We start from the raw sequence: 14760 nt of genomic DNA on the forward strand, positions 1-14760 counted from the left end.
CAAGCCATGAATTTGAGAAGATTTGGGAGAGACATAGTAAAAATTGGAGGAAGGGAGAAGGAGGGGAAAATGATGAAAATGCAGTACTCATTAAATTCTTAAAAAATTATAAGGAATGCTGCATAAAATATAAAAATATCAGAAGGCTTTTTGGAGAGTATCATGTATTTATCACATGTACAGTTCTATAGATTCAGCATACATATCCTGTTACTATAGCAAGACGCAAAAATGTGATATGAATTGAAACCCTGTTTATCATTTTTTCCATTTGTAGTTCCTGTGGAAGACCCACTTAGGGAGCTTGCTGAATACATGGATTCTAGTCGTGATGAGGTCTGGGAAAAGACCCCTTGCAACAAACAAGTTACATTTTTGGTATACCGGGAAGGAGATCAATTGAATTTCTTTCGTGTAGTAGATAGGGGAGATGGCACTTTAACACCATTATCTGAATCTTTAAGGTAAATAGGTTTTGTTTGCATGATTTATTTAGAAAAATAGGACACATAGCACACTTCAGAAGCTTTTGTGTATTCCTTGGGTTATTATAGTAGCCATAGTGTATTAACAAGATTAAGTTTCATATACCTCACCCCTTTCCCTGGTAAATAATTTTTAATTCATCCTTCATGTGATTGATGCTTAAAAAGCAATTCCTAAATTTGAATTTTCTTTACACAATAGATTTTTTTATAAAAATAGTTTGTTTCTATTTATTTGTGAAACTCTAAGGGGTCCATTAGATTATAGTCTTGTGATAATAGCATATGTAACTATGACGTAGCAGAAAGGATTAATCCTAAAGTAGGTGTCATTTTTAACTCTGCTAATTAGAGATGGGTAAATCTGTTTACTTCCTTCTTTTTTTTTTATTTTGTTACTGTGTAAGAGGAAACAAACGGTACATCATTTCTAAAATCAGAAGGAAAAACACTATCAATTGCTTAGGTAGGTAGTGGGAAATGAAAGGGTTGGTACAAGATAATCTGTTACGCTTCTGTGCAGTTCAATTTTCTATGAGTCTCTCCTTTCACTTTTGTTTTTAATTCCATTATTTATTCGTATGTATGTATATTGACATGATTGTACCATGATGCATGTGGAGGTCAGAGGAGGTCTTGGGAGAGTCAGTTCTGTGTGTCCTCAGGATTGAACTGATGGATAATGAGTCTTGAGAGCAAGTGCCTTGACTGGTCGAACCATCTGTGCAGCTCTCTTCACTTTTAAGTCATTAAATACACTAACTAGTTTTAGCCAGTGACTAGGTAAGATGGAAGCACTAGTGTTCCAAAGAGTCTCCCCTTCACTGAGCGTTCATCTGCTAGCTGTGATCCTGGTGGTGTAGTACTGGTGATTGTAGCAGAGCTTACAATCTCTAGGGTCAGATGAGTTGGCTTTCATTTTACCTCAAGTGTAGAATTTTAGGGATGGACTGTGAGAAGTGATTAACTTATTTATTTACTTTGTTTGTTTGTTTGGTGGGTATTTTTTTTTTTGAGACAGGGTTTCTCTGTGTAATAGCCCTATAGGAGCTGTGCTGGACTCAATTTGTAGACCAGGCTGGCCTTGAACTCACAGATATCCATCTGAATCTGCCTCCCGAGTACTGGGTTTAAAGATGTGTGCCACCATGCCCAGCTTGAGAAGTGACTTTAAATGAAGAGAAAGGTTTTGCTAAACAAAGGAAGGGAAGATACTACAGGTAACTAAAATGAGATCCACAAGAAGATAAAAATCTATTGCTAAAATTATTCAAAAGAAAACCCAGCTTGTGATCTGGATATCAGTGTCTTGGGGTCAGCTAGTGCTTTGTTTATGGTCTCACAGCTTACCCTAAAGGTGACAGCAGCATGTGTTCTATACTTTGTTGTGCTTTCGCATTCATATTCATACTGTGATATAATTCTCTGTTCAGTTATATGACTGAGGGCCCTGGGCTTTTCTCAGCTTCCTTTTGATTAACTCAGAACAAGCTGACGTGAGGCCTACAGAACATCTTCAGAATCCCTTTACTTCTGCCATATTCAATTAGCTAGACCAGTGAGATCAGGTCATACTGATCCACATCTAGGAGAGAATGTCCTGGTTTATAGACAGCAGGGGAGAGCTTTATAATGTCCCCTAAGATTCTGCTCTGAGTATGTGGGGAAGAGAGGTTGGATTCTTTTGGAGTGCCTACTAACAATCAGGGGCTATTTTCTTTTAGAAATTTTTTTTATTTATTATAATTTATTCACTTTGTTTTTTATTTTCTTAATTAATTTTTTATTAATTACAATTGATTCATTTTGTGTTCCAGCTGTACCCCTCCCTCATCCCCTCCCAGTCCTACCCTCCCTCCCTCTTGTCCTCCCATGCCCCTCCCCTTGTCCACTAATAGGGGAGGTACTACTCCCCTTCCATCTGACCCTAGCCTGTCAGGTCTCATCAAGACTGGCTGCATAATCTTCCTCTGCGACCTAGTAAAGCTGCTCCCCACTCAGGGGGAGGTGATCAAAGAGCCAGCCACGTAGTTCTTGTCAGAGACAGTCCCTGTTCCCCTTACTAGGGAACCTACTTGGACACTGAACTTCCATGGGCTACACCTGTACAGGGATTCTAGGTTATGTCCATGCATGGACTTGGTTGGAGTATCAGTCTCAGAAAAGACCACTGGGCCCAGATATTTTGGTTCTGTTGCTCTCCTTGTGGAGCTTCTGTCCCCTTTAGGTCTTTCTATCTCCTCCTTCTTTCATAAGATTCCTTGCAATCTGTCCAAAGTTTGCTTATGAGTCTCAGCATCTGCTTTGATACCCTATTGGGTAGTCTTTCAGAGGCCCTCTGTGGTAGGCTCCTGTCCTGTTCTCTGTTTTCTCCTTCTTCCAATGTCTATCCCATTTGCCCTTCTGAATGAGGATTGATCATCTTACTCAGGGTTGTCCTCCTCGCTTAGCTTCTTTAAGTGTACAGATTTTAGTATGTTTATCCTAATATCCACATAGTGAGTATATGCTATGTGTGTCTTTTTGCTTCTGGGATACCACACTCAGGATAATCTTTTCTAGTTCCCACCATTTGCCTGCAAATTCCATGATTTCCTTGTTTTTAATAGCTGAGTAGTATTCCATTGTGTAAATGTACCACAATTTCTGTATCCATTCCTCAGTTGAGGAACATCTGGGTTGTTTCCAGATTCTGGCTATTACAAATAAGGCTGCTACGAACATGGTTGAGCAAATGTCCTTGTTTTATACTTGAGCATCTTTTGGATATATGCCTAGGAGTGGTATAGCTGGATCTTGAGGAAGCATTATTACTGATTTTCTGAGAAAGTGCCACATTCATTTCCAAAGTGGTTGTACAAGTTTACATTCCCACCAGCAATGGAGTAGGGTTCCCCTTTCTTCACATCCTCTCCAGCATGTGTTGTCGCTTGAGTATTTGATCTTAGCCATTCTGAAGGGTGTAAGGTAAAATCTCAGGGTAGTTTTGATTTGCACTTCCATGATGACTAAGTACATTGAATATTTCTTTAAGTGTTTCTCTGCCATTCAGTATTCCTCTATACAGAGTTGTCTGTTTAGCTCTGTACCCCATTTATAAATTGGATTACTTGGTTTGTTGATGTTTAACTTCTTGAGTTCCTTATATATTTTGGATATTAGCCCTCTGTCAGATACAGGGTTGAAGAACCTTTCCCAGTCTGTAGGCTGTTGTTTTGTTCTGATGACAGTGTCCTTTGCTTTACAGAAGTTTTCAGTTTCATGAGGTCCCATTTATTGATGGTTGATCTTAGAGCCTATTCTGTTCAGGAAGTTGTTTACTGTGTCCATGAGTTCAAGGCTCGTCCACATTTTTTTCTTCTAACAGGTTCAGTGTGTCTGGTTTAATGTTGAGGTCTTTTATCCACTTGAACTTTAGTTTTGTGCAGGGTGATAAGTATGGATCTATTTTCATTTTTCTACATGTAGATATCCAGTTAGACCAGCACCATTTGATGAAGATGCTATGTTTTTTCCACTGTATGGTTTTGGCATCTTTGTAAAAAAAAAAAAAAAATCAGGTGTCCATAGGTGTGTGGGTTTATTTCTGGGTCTTCTATTTGATTCCATTCATCCACCATTCTGTTTCTATGCCAGTACCGTGCAGTTTTTATTACTGTTGCTCCATAGTACAACTTGAGATCAGGGATGGAGATACCTCCAGAAGATCTTTTATTGTAGATGATTGTTTTAGTAATTCTGGGTTTCTTGTTATTCCATATAAAGTTGAGAATTTTTCTTTCCAGGTCTATAAAGAATTGTGTTGGTAATTTGATGGGATTGCATTGAATCTGTAGATTGCTTTTGGTAAGATGGCCATTTTTACTATGTTAATCCTGCAGAGCCATGAGCATGGGAGATCTTTCCATCTTCTGATGTCTTCTATTTCTTTCTTCAGAGACTTGAATTTTTTTTTTTTTTTTTTTTTTTTTTTTTAACACATGCCTTTGACTTGCTTGGTTAGAGTTACACCAAGGTAGTTTATGTCTTTTGTGGCTATTGTGAAGGGTGTTATTTCCCTAATTTCTTTCTCAGCCCACTTGTCTTTTGTATACAGGAGGGCTACTGAATTTTTTGAGTTAATTTTGTATCCAGCCACTTTGCTGAAGGTGTTTATCAGCTGTAGTAGAATTTTTGGGGTCACTCAGGTATACTGTCATATCATCTGTAAATAGTGATACTTTGACTTCTTCCTTTCCAAATTGTATCCCCTTGATCTCCTTTAATTGTTTTATTGCTCTAGCAAGGACTTAAGAACTATGTTGAAGAGATATGGAGAGAGTGGGCAGCCTTGCCTTGTCCCTGATTTCAGGGGGATTGCTTTAAGTTTCTCTCTGTTTAGTTTGATATTGGCTATAGGCTAGCTGTATATTTCCTTTACTATGTTTAGGTATGTGCCTTGTATCCCTGATCTCTCCAAGACTTTAAACATGAATGGATGTTGGATTTTGTCAAATGCTTTTTCAGTGTCTAAGGAGATTATCATGTGGTTTTTTTTTTTTGGTTTGTTTATATGGGGGATCACATTGATGGATTTCCATATATTGAACCACCCCTGCATACCTGGGATGAAGCCTACTTGGTCATTATTGGATGATATCTTTGATGTCCTTGTACTCGGTTTGCAAGTATTTTGTTGAGTATTTTTGCATCAATGTTCATACGGGAGATTGGCCTGAAATTCTCTTTCTTTGTTGGGTCTTTGTGAGGTTTAGGTACCAAGGTGGCTGTGGCTTCATAGAATGAGTTTGGTAGTGTTCCTTCTGTTTCTATTTTGTGGAATAGTTTGGAGAGTATTTGTGTTAGCTCTTCTTGAAGGTCTGGTAGAATTCTGTGCTGAAACCCTCTGGCCCTGGGCTTATTTTGGATGGGAGACTTTTGATGACCACTTCTATTTCCTTAGGGGATATGGGACTATTTAATTGATTTACCTGGTCTTGATTCAGATTTGACAAGTTGGAATCGATCAAGAAAATTGTCCATTTCATTTAGATTTTCAAATTTTGTGGCATATAGACTTTTGGAGTAAGTCCTAATGATTGTTTGGATTTCCTCAGTGTCTGTTATTATGTCCCCCTTTTCATTTCTGATTTTATTGATTTGGATAGTGTCTTTCTGCCTTGTAGTTAGTTTGGCTAAGGGTTTGTCTATCTTGTTGATTTTCTCAAAGAACCAGCTCTTGGTTTCATTGATTCTTTGAATTCTTCTCTTTGTTTGTAGTTTATTGATTTCAGCCCTGAGTTTGATGATTTCCAGGTGTCCACTCTTCTTGGGTATATCTGCTTCTTTTTGTCTAGGCTTTTAGGTGAGCCATTAAGTTGTTTGTGTGAGATGTTTCAGCTTTCTTCTTGAAGGCATTTAGTGCTATGAACTTTCCTCTTAGCACTGCTAACTTTGGGTATGTTGTGCCTTCATTTTCATTGAATTCTAGGAAGTCTTTAATTTCTATATTTCTTCCCTGACCCAGCTGTCATTGAGTAGCGAATTGTTCAGTTTCCATGTGTGTGTAGGCTTTTTGCTATTTCTGTTGTTGAGGTCCAGCTTTAGTTCATGGTGGTCTGATCCGGTACAAGGGATTATTTCTCAGGTAATTTCTGTCATTTTGTTTTAGGTGTATTTCTTGTATGCAACAAATTGTTGGATCTTATTGACACATCCATTCTGTTAGTCTGTGCCTTTTTATTGGAGAGTTGAGTCCATTGATGTTGTGAGAGATTAATGTTAGATCCTTTTATTTTGACGTTGGTTGTGGTAGTGTGTTTGTGTGCTTGGCTACTTTTAGTTTTGCTATAGTGAGGTTATTTCCTGTGTTTTCCCAAATGTAGTTAGCTTTCTTGGGTTGCATTTTTCCTTCCAGTATGTTATGTAAGGCTGAATATGTGGGTAGGTATTGTTTAAATTTGTTTTCTCCATCTATGATGATTGAGAGTTTTGCTGGTTATAGTAGCCTGGGCTGACATCTGTGTTCTTTTAGGATTTACATGATATCCATCCATGCCCTTCTGGCTTTAGTAGTCTTAGTTGAGAAGTCAGGTATGATTGTTGTTGTATATTAATATTTACTGTTGATTTATCTTTTAGTTAATTAGTGGTTATTCCTAAACCAGCTGTATACCCAAAACAACACACAGAGACTGGGATTTATTTAATTAACCTAGAGCACAATGCTGGTCAATGATTACTCCATCCTAAACCTCCAAGCCCCCATAATTTCCTACCATTCAGATTTAGTCCATTATACTTGCTTTTAGTCATTTCTGAGGTCCAGTTGATCTCTCCATGTGGTTTCAGTATTTCTCATGCAGACCTCTGTTCTCCTACCCCTCCCACTCCCTTCCTTCTCCTCCTGTCTGGACCAGGATATCCCACCCTATTCCCTCCATTGCACAGCACTGGCTGGTTGTTTTATTGATAATACAGAGAACAAATTGTGGCATGTTTACATAAACTTGAGACAGGCAATGCTTGGAATAAGCATCACAATGCAATGTCTGGTTTGAAACAAGATAGTGGGGTAGAAAAATTAGCATTTGAATGAACAAGAGCACATTCCACAAGAATATTATACCAACAAGTGATTTTGATGGGTTTGACATTATATGTTACTTGGCCTTTTTTCCCTTGCAGCTTTTAGTAGTTTGTCTTTGTTCTGTATACTTACTGTTTTGATTATTATGTTGTGGGAGGATTTTCTTTTCTGGTAAAATTTATTATGTGTTTTGTAGGCCTCTTGTATTCTTATTGGCCTCTCCTTTAAATTGGGGAAATCTTCTATGTTTTTGTTGAAAATATTTTTTGGACCTTAGAGACAGGAATCTTCTTTTTCCTCTATTCCTATTATTCATAGATTTTGTCTTTTCATGTTGTCTTGGATTTCTTAGATGGTTTGTGTCAGGAATTTTTTAGATTTAACGTTTTCTTTGACAGATACATCAATTTCTTCTATTGTATCTTCCACACCTGAGATTCATTCTTCCATCTCTTGTAGTCTGTTGGTTATGCTTACCTCTGTAGTTCCTGTTTTCTTCCCTAAGTTCTTCCTCTCCATGATTTCCTCCATTTGTGTGTTTTGTTTTTTTTTTTTTTTTTACTTTTTCCAATTCTATCTTTAGATCCTGAATACTTTTGTTAATTTCCTTCACCTGTATTTTCCTGCTTTTCCTTCAATTCCTTCACCTGTTTGTTGACATTCCTCTGAAGGTCAAAAGAAACATTCCTCTGTTTCTTTTATTTCTTTCAGTCATTTAATTATTTCCTCTCTGAAGGCTTTTACGCTGGTCTCTACCCATCTGGCTGTCTCAGATGTTAGGTGCTAGTTTCTTGTACCTGTTAGAATCCTGGGGTGAGGAGAATGTCCTTGACAGGAAGATGGTTCTTCTTGAAGGAAGCCTCCTCAGCTTTTTGGTCATGGATACCAAATGGCTGGTCCTTCTCAGGGAATTGCCACAGCTCACTTCAGGTGTATGGACCTGTGGGGTAACTGCAGTCATTGGTAGTCACGGGGGTGTCCTCTTACTAAGAAAAGTCCTGGAATCAGCTGCCCTGCCACTGCGTTTCTTGCTCTGAATTTATTGAGTTGCTGCTGCTGGTCTTACACTGTGTTTGCTGGGTACAAAGCAGGGAGCCCCTCAGTTTTGTCATTTTAGCTAGGGAGACAGGTGACGCCTTGGAGCGATGTCTGGGGGCTGATCTTGTGGATCCCAGGCTTCTGTAGGTCTGAGGTTGGAGTTCTGTGTCCAGTACCCAAGCAGACTATATTGTTTGAAGTCTTAACTAGAGTAAGACAACTGAAGAAGATGATACAGATAGTAAAGGAAGAAGTCATTATCCTTGTTTATAGAAGATATGATTTCAAACTTCAAAGACTCTGAAGACTTTTTAACCAGAGAATGTCTCCAGATGATAATACATTCATCAATATGGCAGGATATAATTATTCCACCAAACTAGATAACTTAAAAGAAATGGATGAATCAACTTACCAGTATTAAGTCAAGATGAAAGAAAGGCCAAAGACTTAACAGATAAAACTCTAGACATTTAGAAAACTGCAATGAAATGGGACATGGATCTAAACAAGAGTTCTCAAAAGATGAGACCTAAGTGGCTGGAAAACACTTTGAAGTGTTCAACATCCTTAACCGTCAGTGAAACCCAAAACTATGTTGAGGTTTCATCTCATCCCAGTCAGAATGGCCAGATTAATTAAATAACGGCAGAAAGCAGGGAAAGGGGAATACACACTCACATCTTGTAGGAATGCAAGTTGGTACAGCCACTATGAAGTAAGGCAGTGTGGGGTTATTTAAAACGCTGAAAATAGATTTACCATAAGGTCCTGCTATACAGCACTTGAGGATATACATTCTACCACAGAGATACTTGCTCATCTGTATTCACTGATTTTATGCAGTAGTTAGCAATTAGAAAGTTTTGATGTCTATCAATTGATAAATGGATAATGACAATGTGGTACATTTATACAATGGTGTATTATTCGGCTGTTAAGAAAAACAAAGTTATGAAATTTTCAGGTGAGTACATGAAACTTGAAACACCCTGAGTGAGGTAACCTAGGCTCAGAAAGACAGATGCTGTGTGGTTTCTGTCATGTGAAAATTAGCTTTTAAGCTTTTGATACGTGTTTCATTTAGAATACCCACCCCGAGCCAAGTAGTTATTCACAACAAATAGCTTCTGGGAGAATCCATTTGCTTCCGTAGGGTGGCACTGGGAATATTAACCACGCTTCAGGATAGGCTAACACAAACTGGGCTCCATGGCTTTTGTTTACTTTTTAAGAGAGAGGGAGAATATGAAGTTGGATGTATAGGGACGTGAGTGATGATCTGGGAGGAGTTGGAGAGAGTAATGAATACACTTACAATATAGTGAAATTCTGAAAAATAAATAAATAACATTATTTTTAAAACATTAGGTTTTTGTTTGTTTGTTTTGTTTTGAGATAAGGTCTTACTCTGCAGCACTGGCTGGCTTGGGGCTCACTATATAGACTAGTCTGGCCTCCAACTACAGAGATCACCCACTTTTGCCTCTTAAGTGCTGGGATTAAAGGTTGCATCATCACACCAGTCTTTAACTGTTTACATTTCATTCATTTATTTAGTGCTGGGTGTGTGTACGTGCATACCACTGCATAAATCTGGAGATTAGAAGACAACGTTCAGGAATTTGATTTCTCTTTCCACCCCTTGAGTGCTTGGGATTGAAGTCAGGTGATCAGGACCAGCGGCAAGCTCCTTTCCCCCACTGAACCATGATGCTGTCCTATCACTTACCCTCTTAATTGCAGTTTTTCACTTATAAAAGGGAACATAATATTGCCTTGTATGATTTTGTAAAGAAGTCATCAGTGAGGCATGCCTGATAGAGCAAGCATCCAGTATAGAGCAGGCAAAGCACTGTATTTCAGCAATGTTAAATAGTGGTGCAGCATTTCCCCAAACAGTTGTTTTCTCCTAAGTAATGTATGTGTTTGTGCACATGTGAGTGTGTGTATACTTGTATGTTAGTGTATGTTCATGTGTGCCCTTGCAAAAAGAGACCACAAGTAGACCTCAGGTTTGTTCTTCAGGAGCTGTCCACCTTGTTTTTTGAGATAGGGTCTTTCATTGGCTTAAAGCTCTATGGGCAGGGCAGACTGGCTGACCAGTGAGCCTCAGGATTACGCCTGTCTCCACTTTCTCCCTGCTAGGGTCACAAGCCCATCTCTCCATACGCAGCCTTTTAACTTTGGTTTTGGAAACTGAACTTGAGTACTTGTGTTTGCAAGGCAGGCAATTTACCTGCTGAACTGTGTCCCCAGCCCCCAAAAGATGTTTTGAATGCTCTGGCTATGTAGCTCAATATATAGTGTGCTTGCCTGGCACACACAAAACCCTAAATTCAATTCCTATAACTGTGTAAAACTGGGTGTGGGTGGCGCACACCTGTTATCCCAGCATTCAGAAAGTGGAGGGTCAGAAGAGCAAGGGCATCCTCAGCTACAAAGCAAGTTTGAGGCCATTTTGGGCAGAAGAAACATTTTTTTTTTTTAAGGTTTTGTATTTCTTTTTTTTTTTTTTTTTCAATGCAGTTTATTCAGGAACCTTGAACAATCCTCGGACCCTGGGGAAAGCCAGCCCACAGCTTAAATAGCCTCTGGGTAGCCAACCCAGGCGTGCCACGTGGGCAATGCAGATAGGTCCACATACATGGAAGCAAGCCAGATCCTCAGCCTTAACCAAATGTGGAGTTGTTCGTGACAGAGAGCACTCACCATCGGGAAGGTGGAAGGCGGAAACCAGCTCCATCTTTAAGGCATAGCATTCCGCAGCTCTCTACAGTTCCCCCTTTTTGTTTTAGACGCATCAGGCAAGAGTAGAGGTCTGATCTCTGATATTAGAAATAAATTGGGACTTTGTACCGATGTTCATTTAGGTGTCATCCACCCAAAGAGCATCAGACCCGTCCGATACCTTTTTCTCAGAGGTGGGACCTGGGGCATCAACCCGCATGCAACCAGACATGCTCTTCTCTGGGTCCAAAGCGGCTGACCCTGAGTGCAGTGCTTAGCCTCGCATCCTGAGTGTAACATTTTAGCAGAAGAAACATTTTGAATTTTATTTTATTTCATTTATAATGGCAAGATGTAGATAGTGGTTGACACTTTGTAGGACTTATCGCTGTGATTGTACATAGGGCTTTTAGTCCTCAGCAGGCATCAAGCATGTTTTAAGTACTTATTGTTTCCCTTGCAGTGGTGGTTCTGTGTATAATTTATATACAGATGAGGATGAAGAAGCTGAGCCTTCTCCTTCTGGGCAACAGATCATTGAAAATTCAATAACTATGAATAAGATGAAGCTGCTGAAGGCTAAGATGGAGAACATGAATCTCAGCAAAAAGGTGAAGCTGTTGGCTCTTGGCCAAGCTTTTCTCTAGCTTACACTGGCAGAGCTCACAGTACTGAGGTCTGCTGGTGACTGTGGAAAACTATAAAATATTGCTCATTTCACGTTTCTGGCCTCAGCTTATTTATCAAGATGTAACAAGTGAACATTGAGATTTTTAGTCTCACAACACACCTGAAAGGGTTATGCACACTTAGCATAATTCATCTTTAAAATGTTATAGCTATAGCATGAAAAGGGTAGCAAAAGATAACTTAATTTTTTAATAATTACTCTTTAAAATGATTTTGAGATGTACTCATTACAGACACTGGGAGAGGCACATCATAGCCCAGGTTGGCCCAGAACTTAGTGTATAGCCCAGTCCTGCCATGAACCCTCAGCCTCCTCCTGCCTTAGTGTCCTGAATGTCTGGATTATAGTTGTGTGCCACCATGCCTGGAAGATATCCACTGATTTAGCTTTAGTAGATGCTGTCAGTTTTCTAATGTAATCCCAAAGGGAATAATCAATTAAAGCCCAGCATTGGATGAGCTTGCAGTTTCCCACATTCTTGATGGCTGTTTTGTTTCTGGATATGTGTCCTTCTTCCTCCTCTTCTGCTTCTGCTTCTTCTTCTTCCACCTCCTTTTCCTCTTTACCCTCTTCTTTCTTCTTCTGCTTTTTCTTCCTCCTTCTCTTCTCTTCTTTCTTCTTCTGCTTCCGTTTCTGCTTCTGCTGCTTCTTCCTCTTCCTTTTCTTCCTTTTTTCTTCTTTCTTCCCACCCTCCACAGCTCCACTATTCCACCCACTTCTTTTCATTGTGTTAGTGTCTTTCCATATAAAATACACAAACATTTAAAGTACTGCTTGTAGCCCAGCCAGATGGATCAGCAAATTAAGGCACTTGCCACATAAGCCTGCTGCCTTAGGTTAAATCCCCATTAAAGCAGGAAGAGAGTTATCGTCTGACCTCATGCCATGACAAATCATCCTCTTAACAATAACAATAATAAAAAATAGTAAAATTTAGGCTCAGTTTGATGATTTTTTACAGTTAAATGCACTCATTTAGACATAAGTCAAAGTAGTTTGTGTTTTTTCTTTTTTTTTTTTGTTTTTGTTTTTGTTTCTTTGAGACAGGTTCTTACTGTGTTTTCCTGGTTGACCTGGAACTCACTATATAGAGCGAGCTGGCATCAAACTTAGAAAGATCCTCCTGCCTCTGCCTCCTGAATGCTGGCATTAAAGGCGTGCACCACCACAGCTAGTTCTCTGCCTCTTTCTGTAAAAGATTCCTTCATAATCTCTCCTAAAGTAGTCACTACTTTTACATTATTTTCCACAAATGAGTTGCCTATTATGGAACTTTGTATAAATAATAACATAGACAATACAGTCTTTTATAAAATTCTGGCTTCTTTTTTTTTTTCATTATAAATTTTAAAAATTCTTTTAAATTTATTTTAAAAATTATTTAAACTACATAGTGATTCTCCTTTCTGTTTCTATCTTTTCTATGATAAGCTGAGTTTTGGCTTTTATTTGTAGCTACTTGGAGCATGTTTATACATTGTTTGATGAACACATGCAGTTTGGTCTTTGGATTGTATACTTAGCAAGAAATTTATCATCATAGGAAAGATAGCATGTTTTATGCCAAATAGCCAGGTATTTGATGAATGCCATAACATCCCACACTTTCTGAGGGAGGAAATCATGTGTTTTAGGTTAGTCTGCCTAAATAAATTCTATGCCAATTTAGGGTACATAGTGAGAGCTTGTCTCAAACGAAAAGAAGTTACATTGACTGTTTTGCGTATGTTTACAACCAGTTCATACTTCCATTAATAACACAAGAGCTCTGGTTTGTGCCACATCCTTGCCAAAACTTAATTTGTTTTCATCTTAACCATTCTTAGGATTGTGTATTGGTTTTCATTTAATTTTTATTATAATGAATAATGTTTACTTTTTTAAAGTGTTGAATCTTCCTTTGGTTAAAATTCTGTTTTTTGAGACTGGCGTGATGGTGCACACTTTTAATCCCAGTACTCTGGTGGCAGAGGCAGGCAGATATCTCTGAGTTTGAAGCCAGCCTGGTCTACAAAGAGAGTTCCAGGACAGCCAGGGCTGTTACACAGAGAAACCTTGTCTTGAAAAAAACAAAACAAAAATCTGTTTTGTTGTTGTTGTTGTTTTGTTTTTTGTGCATTGTCAATTATTTTGCTCATTTTAAAATTAGGTTATTTTCCTTTATTGGTTTATGGAAACTTAAAAATATATTTTGGAGCTGAGAATGATGCACTCACGTAATATCCTAGGCCTTGGGAGGTGGCGGCTGAAGCACCGGAATTCAAAGTCAGCCTCTGCTATGTAGCATGCTTGGATCTAGTCTGGGTGACATGAGACCTATCCCGAAGCAACCAATACACATATTTAATATGTATGATATAAAGTCTTTATCACATGTATGGCTTACAGTTTCTAATACTTTGTGGCTTGTTCTTTCACCTATGTTTGATGAATGTTGTTAAGTTTAATGTATTTCAATTTACCAGTTTTATTTTTATGATTAGTATTTAATAATTTTTTATGAAATATTTTCCATCACAGGTCTTGAAGATATGCTTCCGTGGTTTTCTCCAAAACATTTAGATTGTTGTTTCTTTTTAGTTTATATCCTCAATTCATCTGAATTTTTTTTTTATATAAGCTTGGGTAAAGATTTTTTTTTTTACTCAGATGATGAACAATTGACCAAAATAACTATGTTATAATTTTTATTTATGTAGTAATAGAACTTTGAAACATATGAAGCAAAACCTACAAGAAATGGTGCATGATTATCTTCACAGATTTCCACTCTAGCAAAGCTTGTAGAACAGAGAATTGGAAAGGCTTCTGAGAGGACCTGATGACCATTGTCAGCTCATTTGACCCAGCTGGCAGAATGCGCATTACTGTTTAAGGGAATACATTAGGTTACTTATAAAACAAAAACATAAAAACAGTATTTTGTACATAAAATAAATTATAATAATTTTAGAAAGATTCAAATGATTAAAAATGCTATGGTTTATAAAAGAATAAAACAGGGAATCAAATAATAGATATCTGGAAAAAATACGATGTTTCAAAATAAAACACTTCAGAGTAACTCATAAGTCAAAGAAGAACTAGAAAGAGAAGTTGAAACAGGTTACACATGGGATAAAACAATCCTGGTAACACAGCGTAATTGACGGTTTAAGAATATGAAATAATTTTGCTTTGTTGGCCTGACCCAGTCTTGGTTGTGTTTTTTTTTTTTTTTTTCCTTCTTTCATTTTTAATGTTTCTAA

The 14760-nt window shown here is 38.1% G+C and overlaps 1 protein-coding gene across 8 annotated transcripts in view; it reads left to right on the forward strand.

Moving 5' to 3' along the window:
* The window catches only part of Zfand4 (zinc finger AN1-type containing 4), a 62869-nt gene that overhangs the window by 30751 nt on the left and 17358 nt on the right, over positions 1-14760 (forward strand). For 6 of the 8 annotated variants that reach the window (XR_009591919.1, XM_060383993.1, XM_060383994.1 and 3 more), the window contains exons 5-6: positions 278-464; positions 11285-11432. Coding sequence is in view for 7 of the 8 variants with exons in the window: in XM_060383993.1 (XP_060239976.1) it covers positions 278-464; positions 11285-11432 (335 nt within the window). In the remaining variant the exon portion in view is untranslated. The remainder of the gene's footprint in view (positions 1-277; positions 465-11284; positions 11433-14760) is intronic. The other 2 variants (XM_060383998.1, XM_060383997.1) reach the window with 1 other exon arrangement.

The sequence above is a fragment of the Meriones unguiculatus genome, chromosome 5, assembly GCF_030254825.1.
Source record: "Meriones unguiculatus strain TT.TT164.6M chromosome 5, Bangor_MerUng_6.1, whole genome shotgun sequence".
NCBI classification, from domain to species: Eukaryota; Metazoa; Chordata; class Mammalia; order Rodentia; family Muridae; genus Meriones; species Meriones unguiculatus.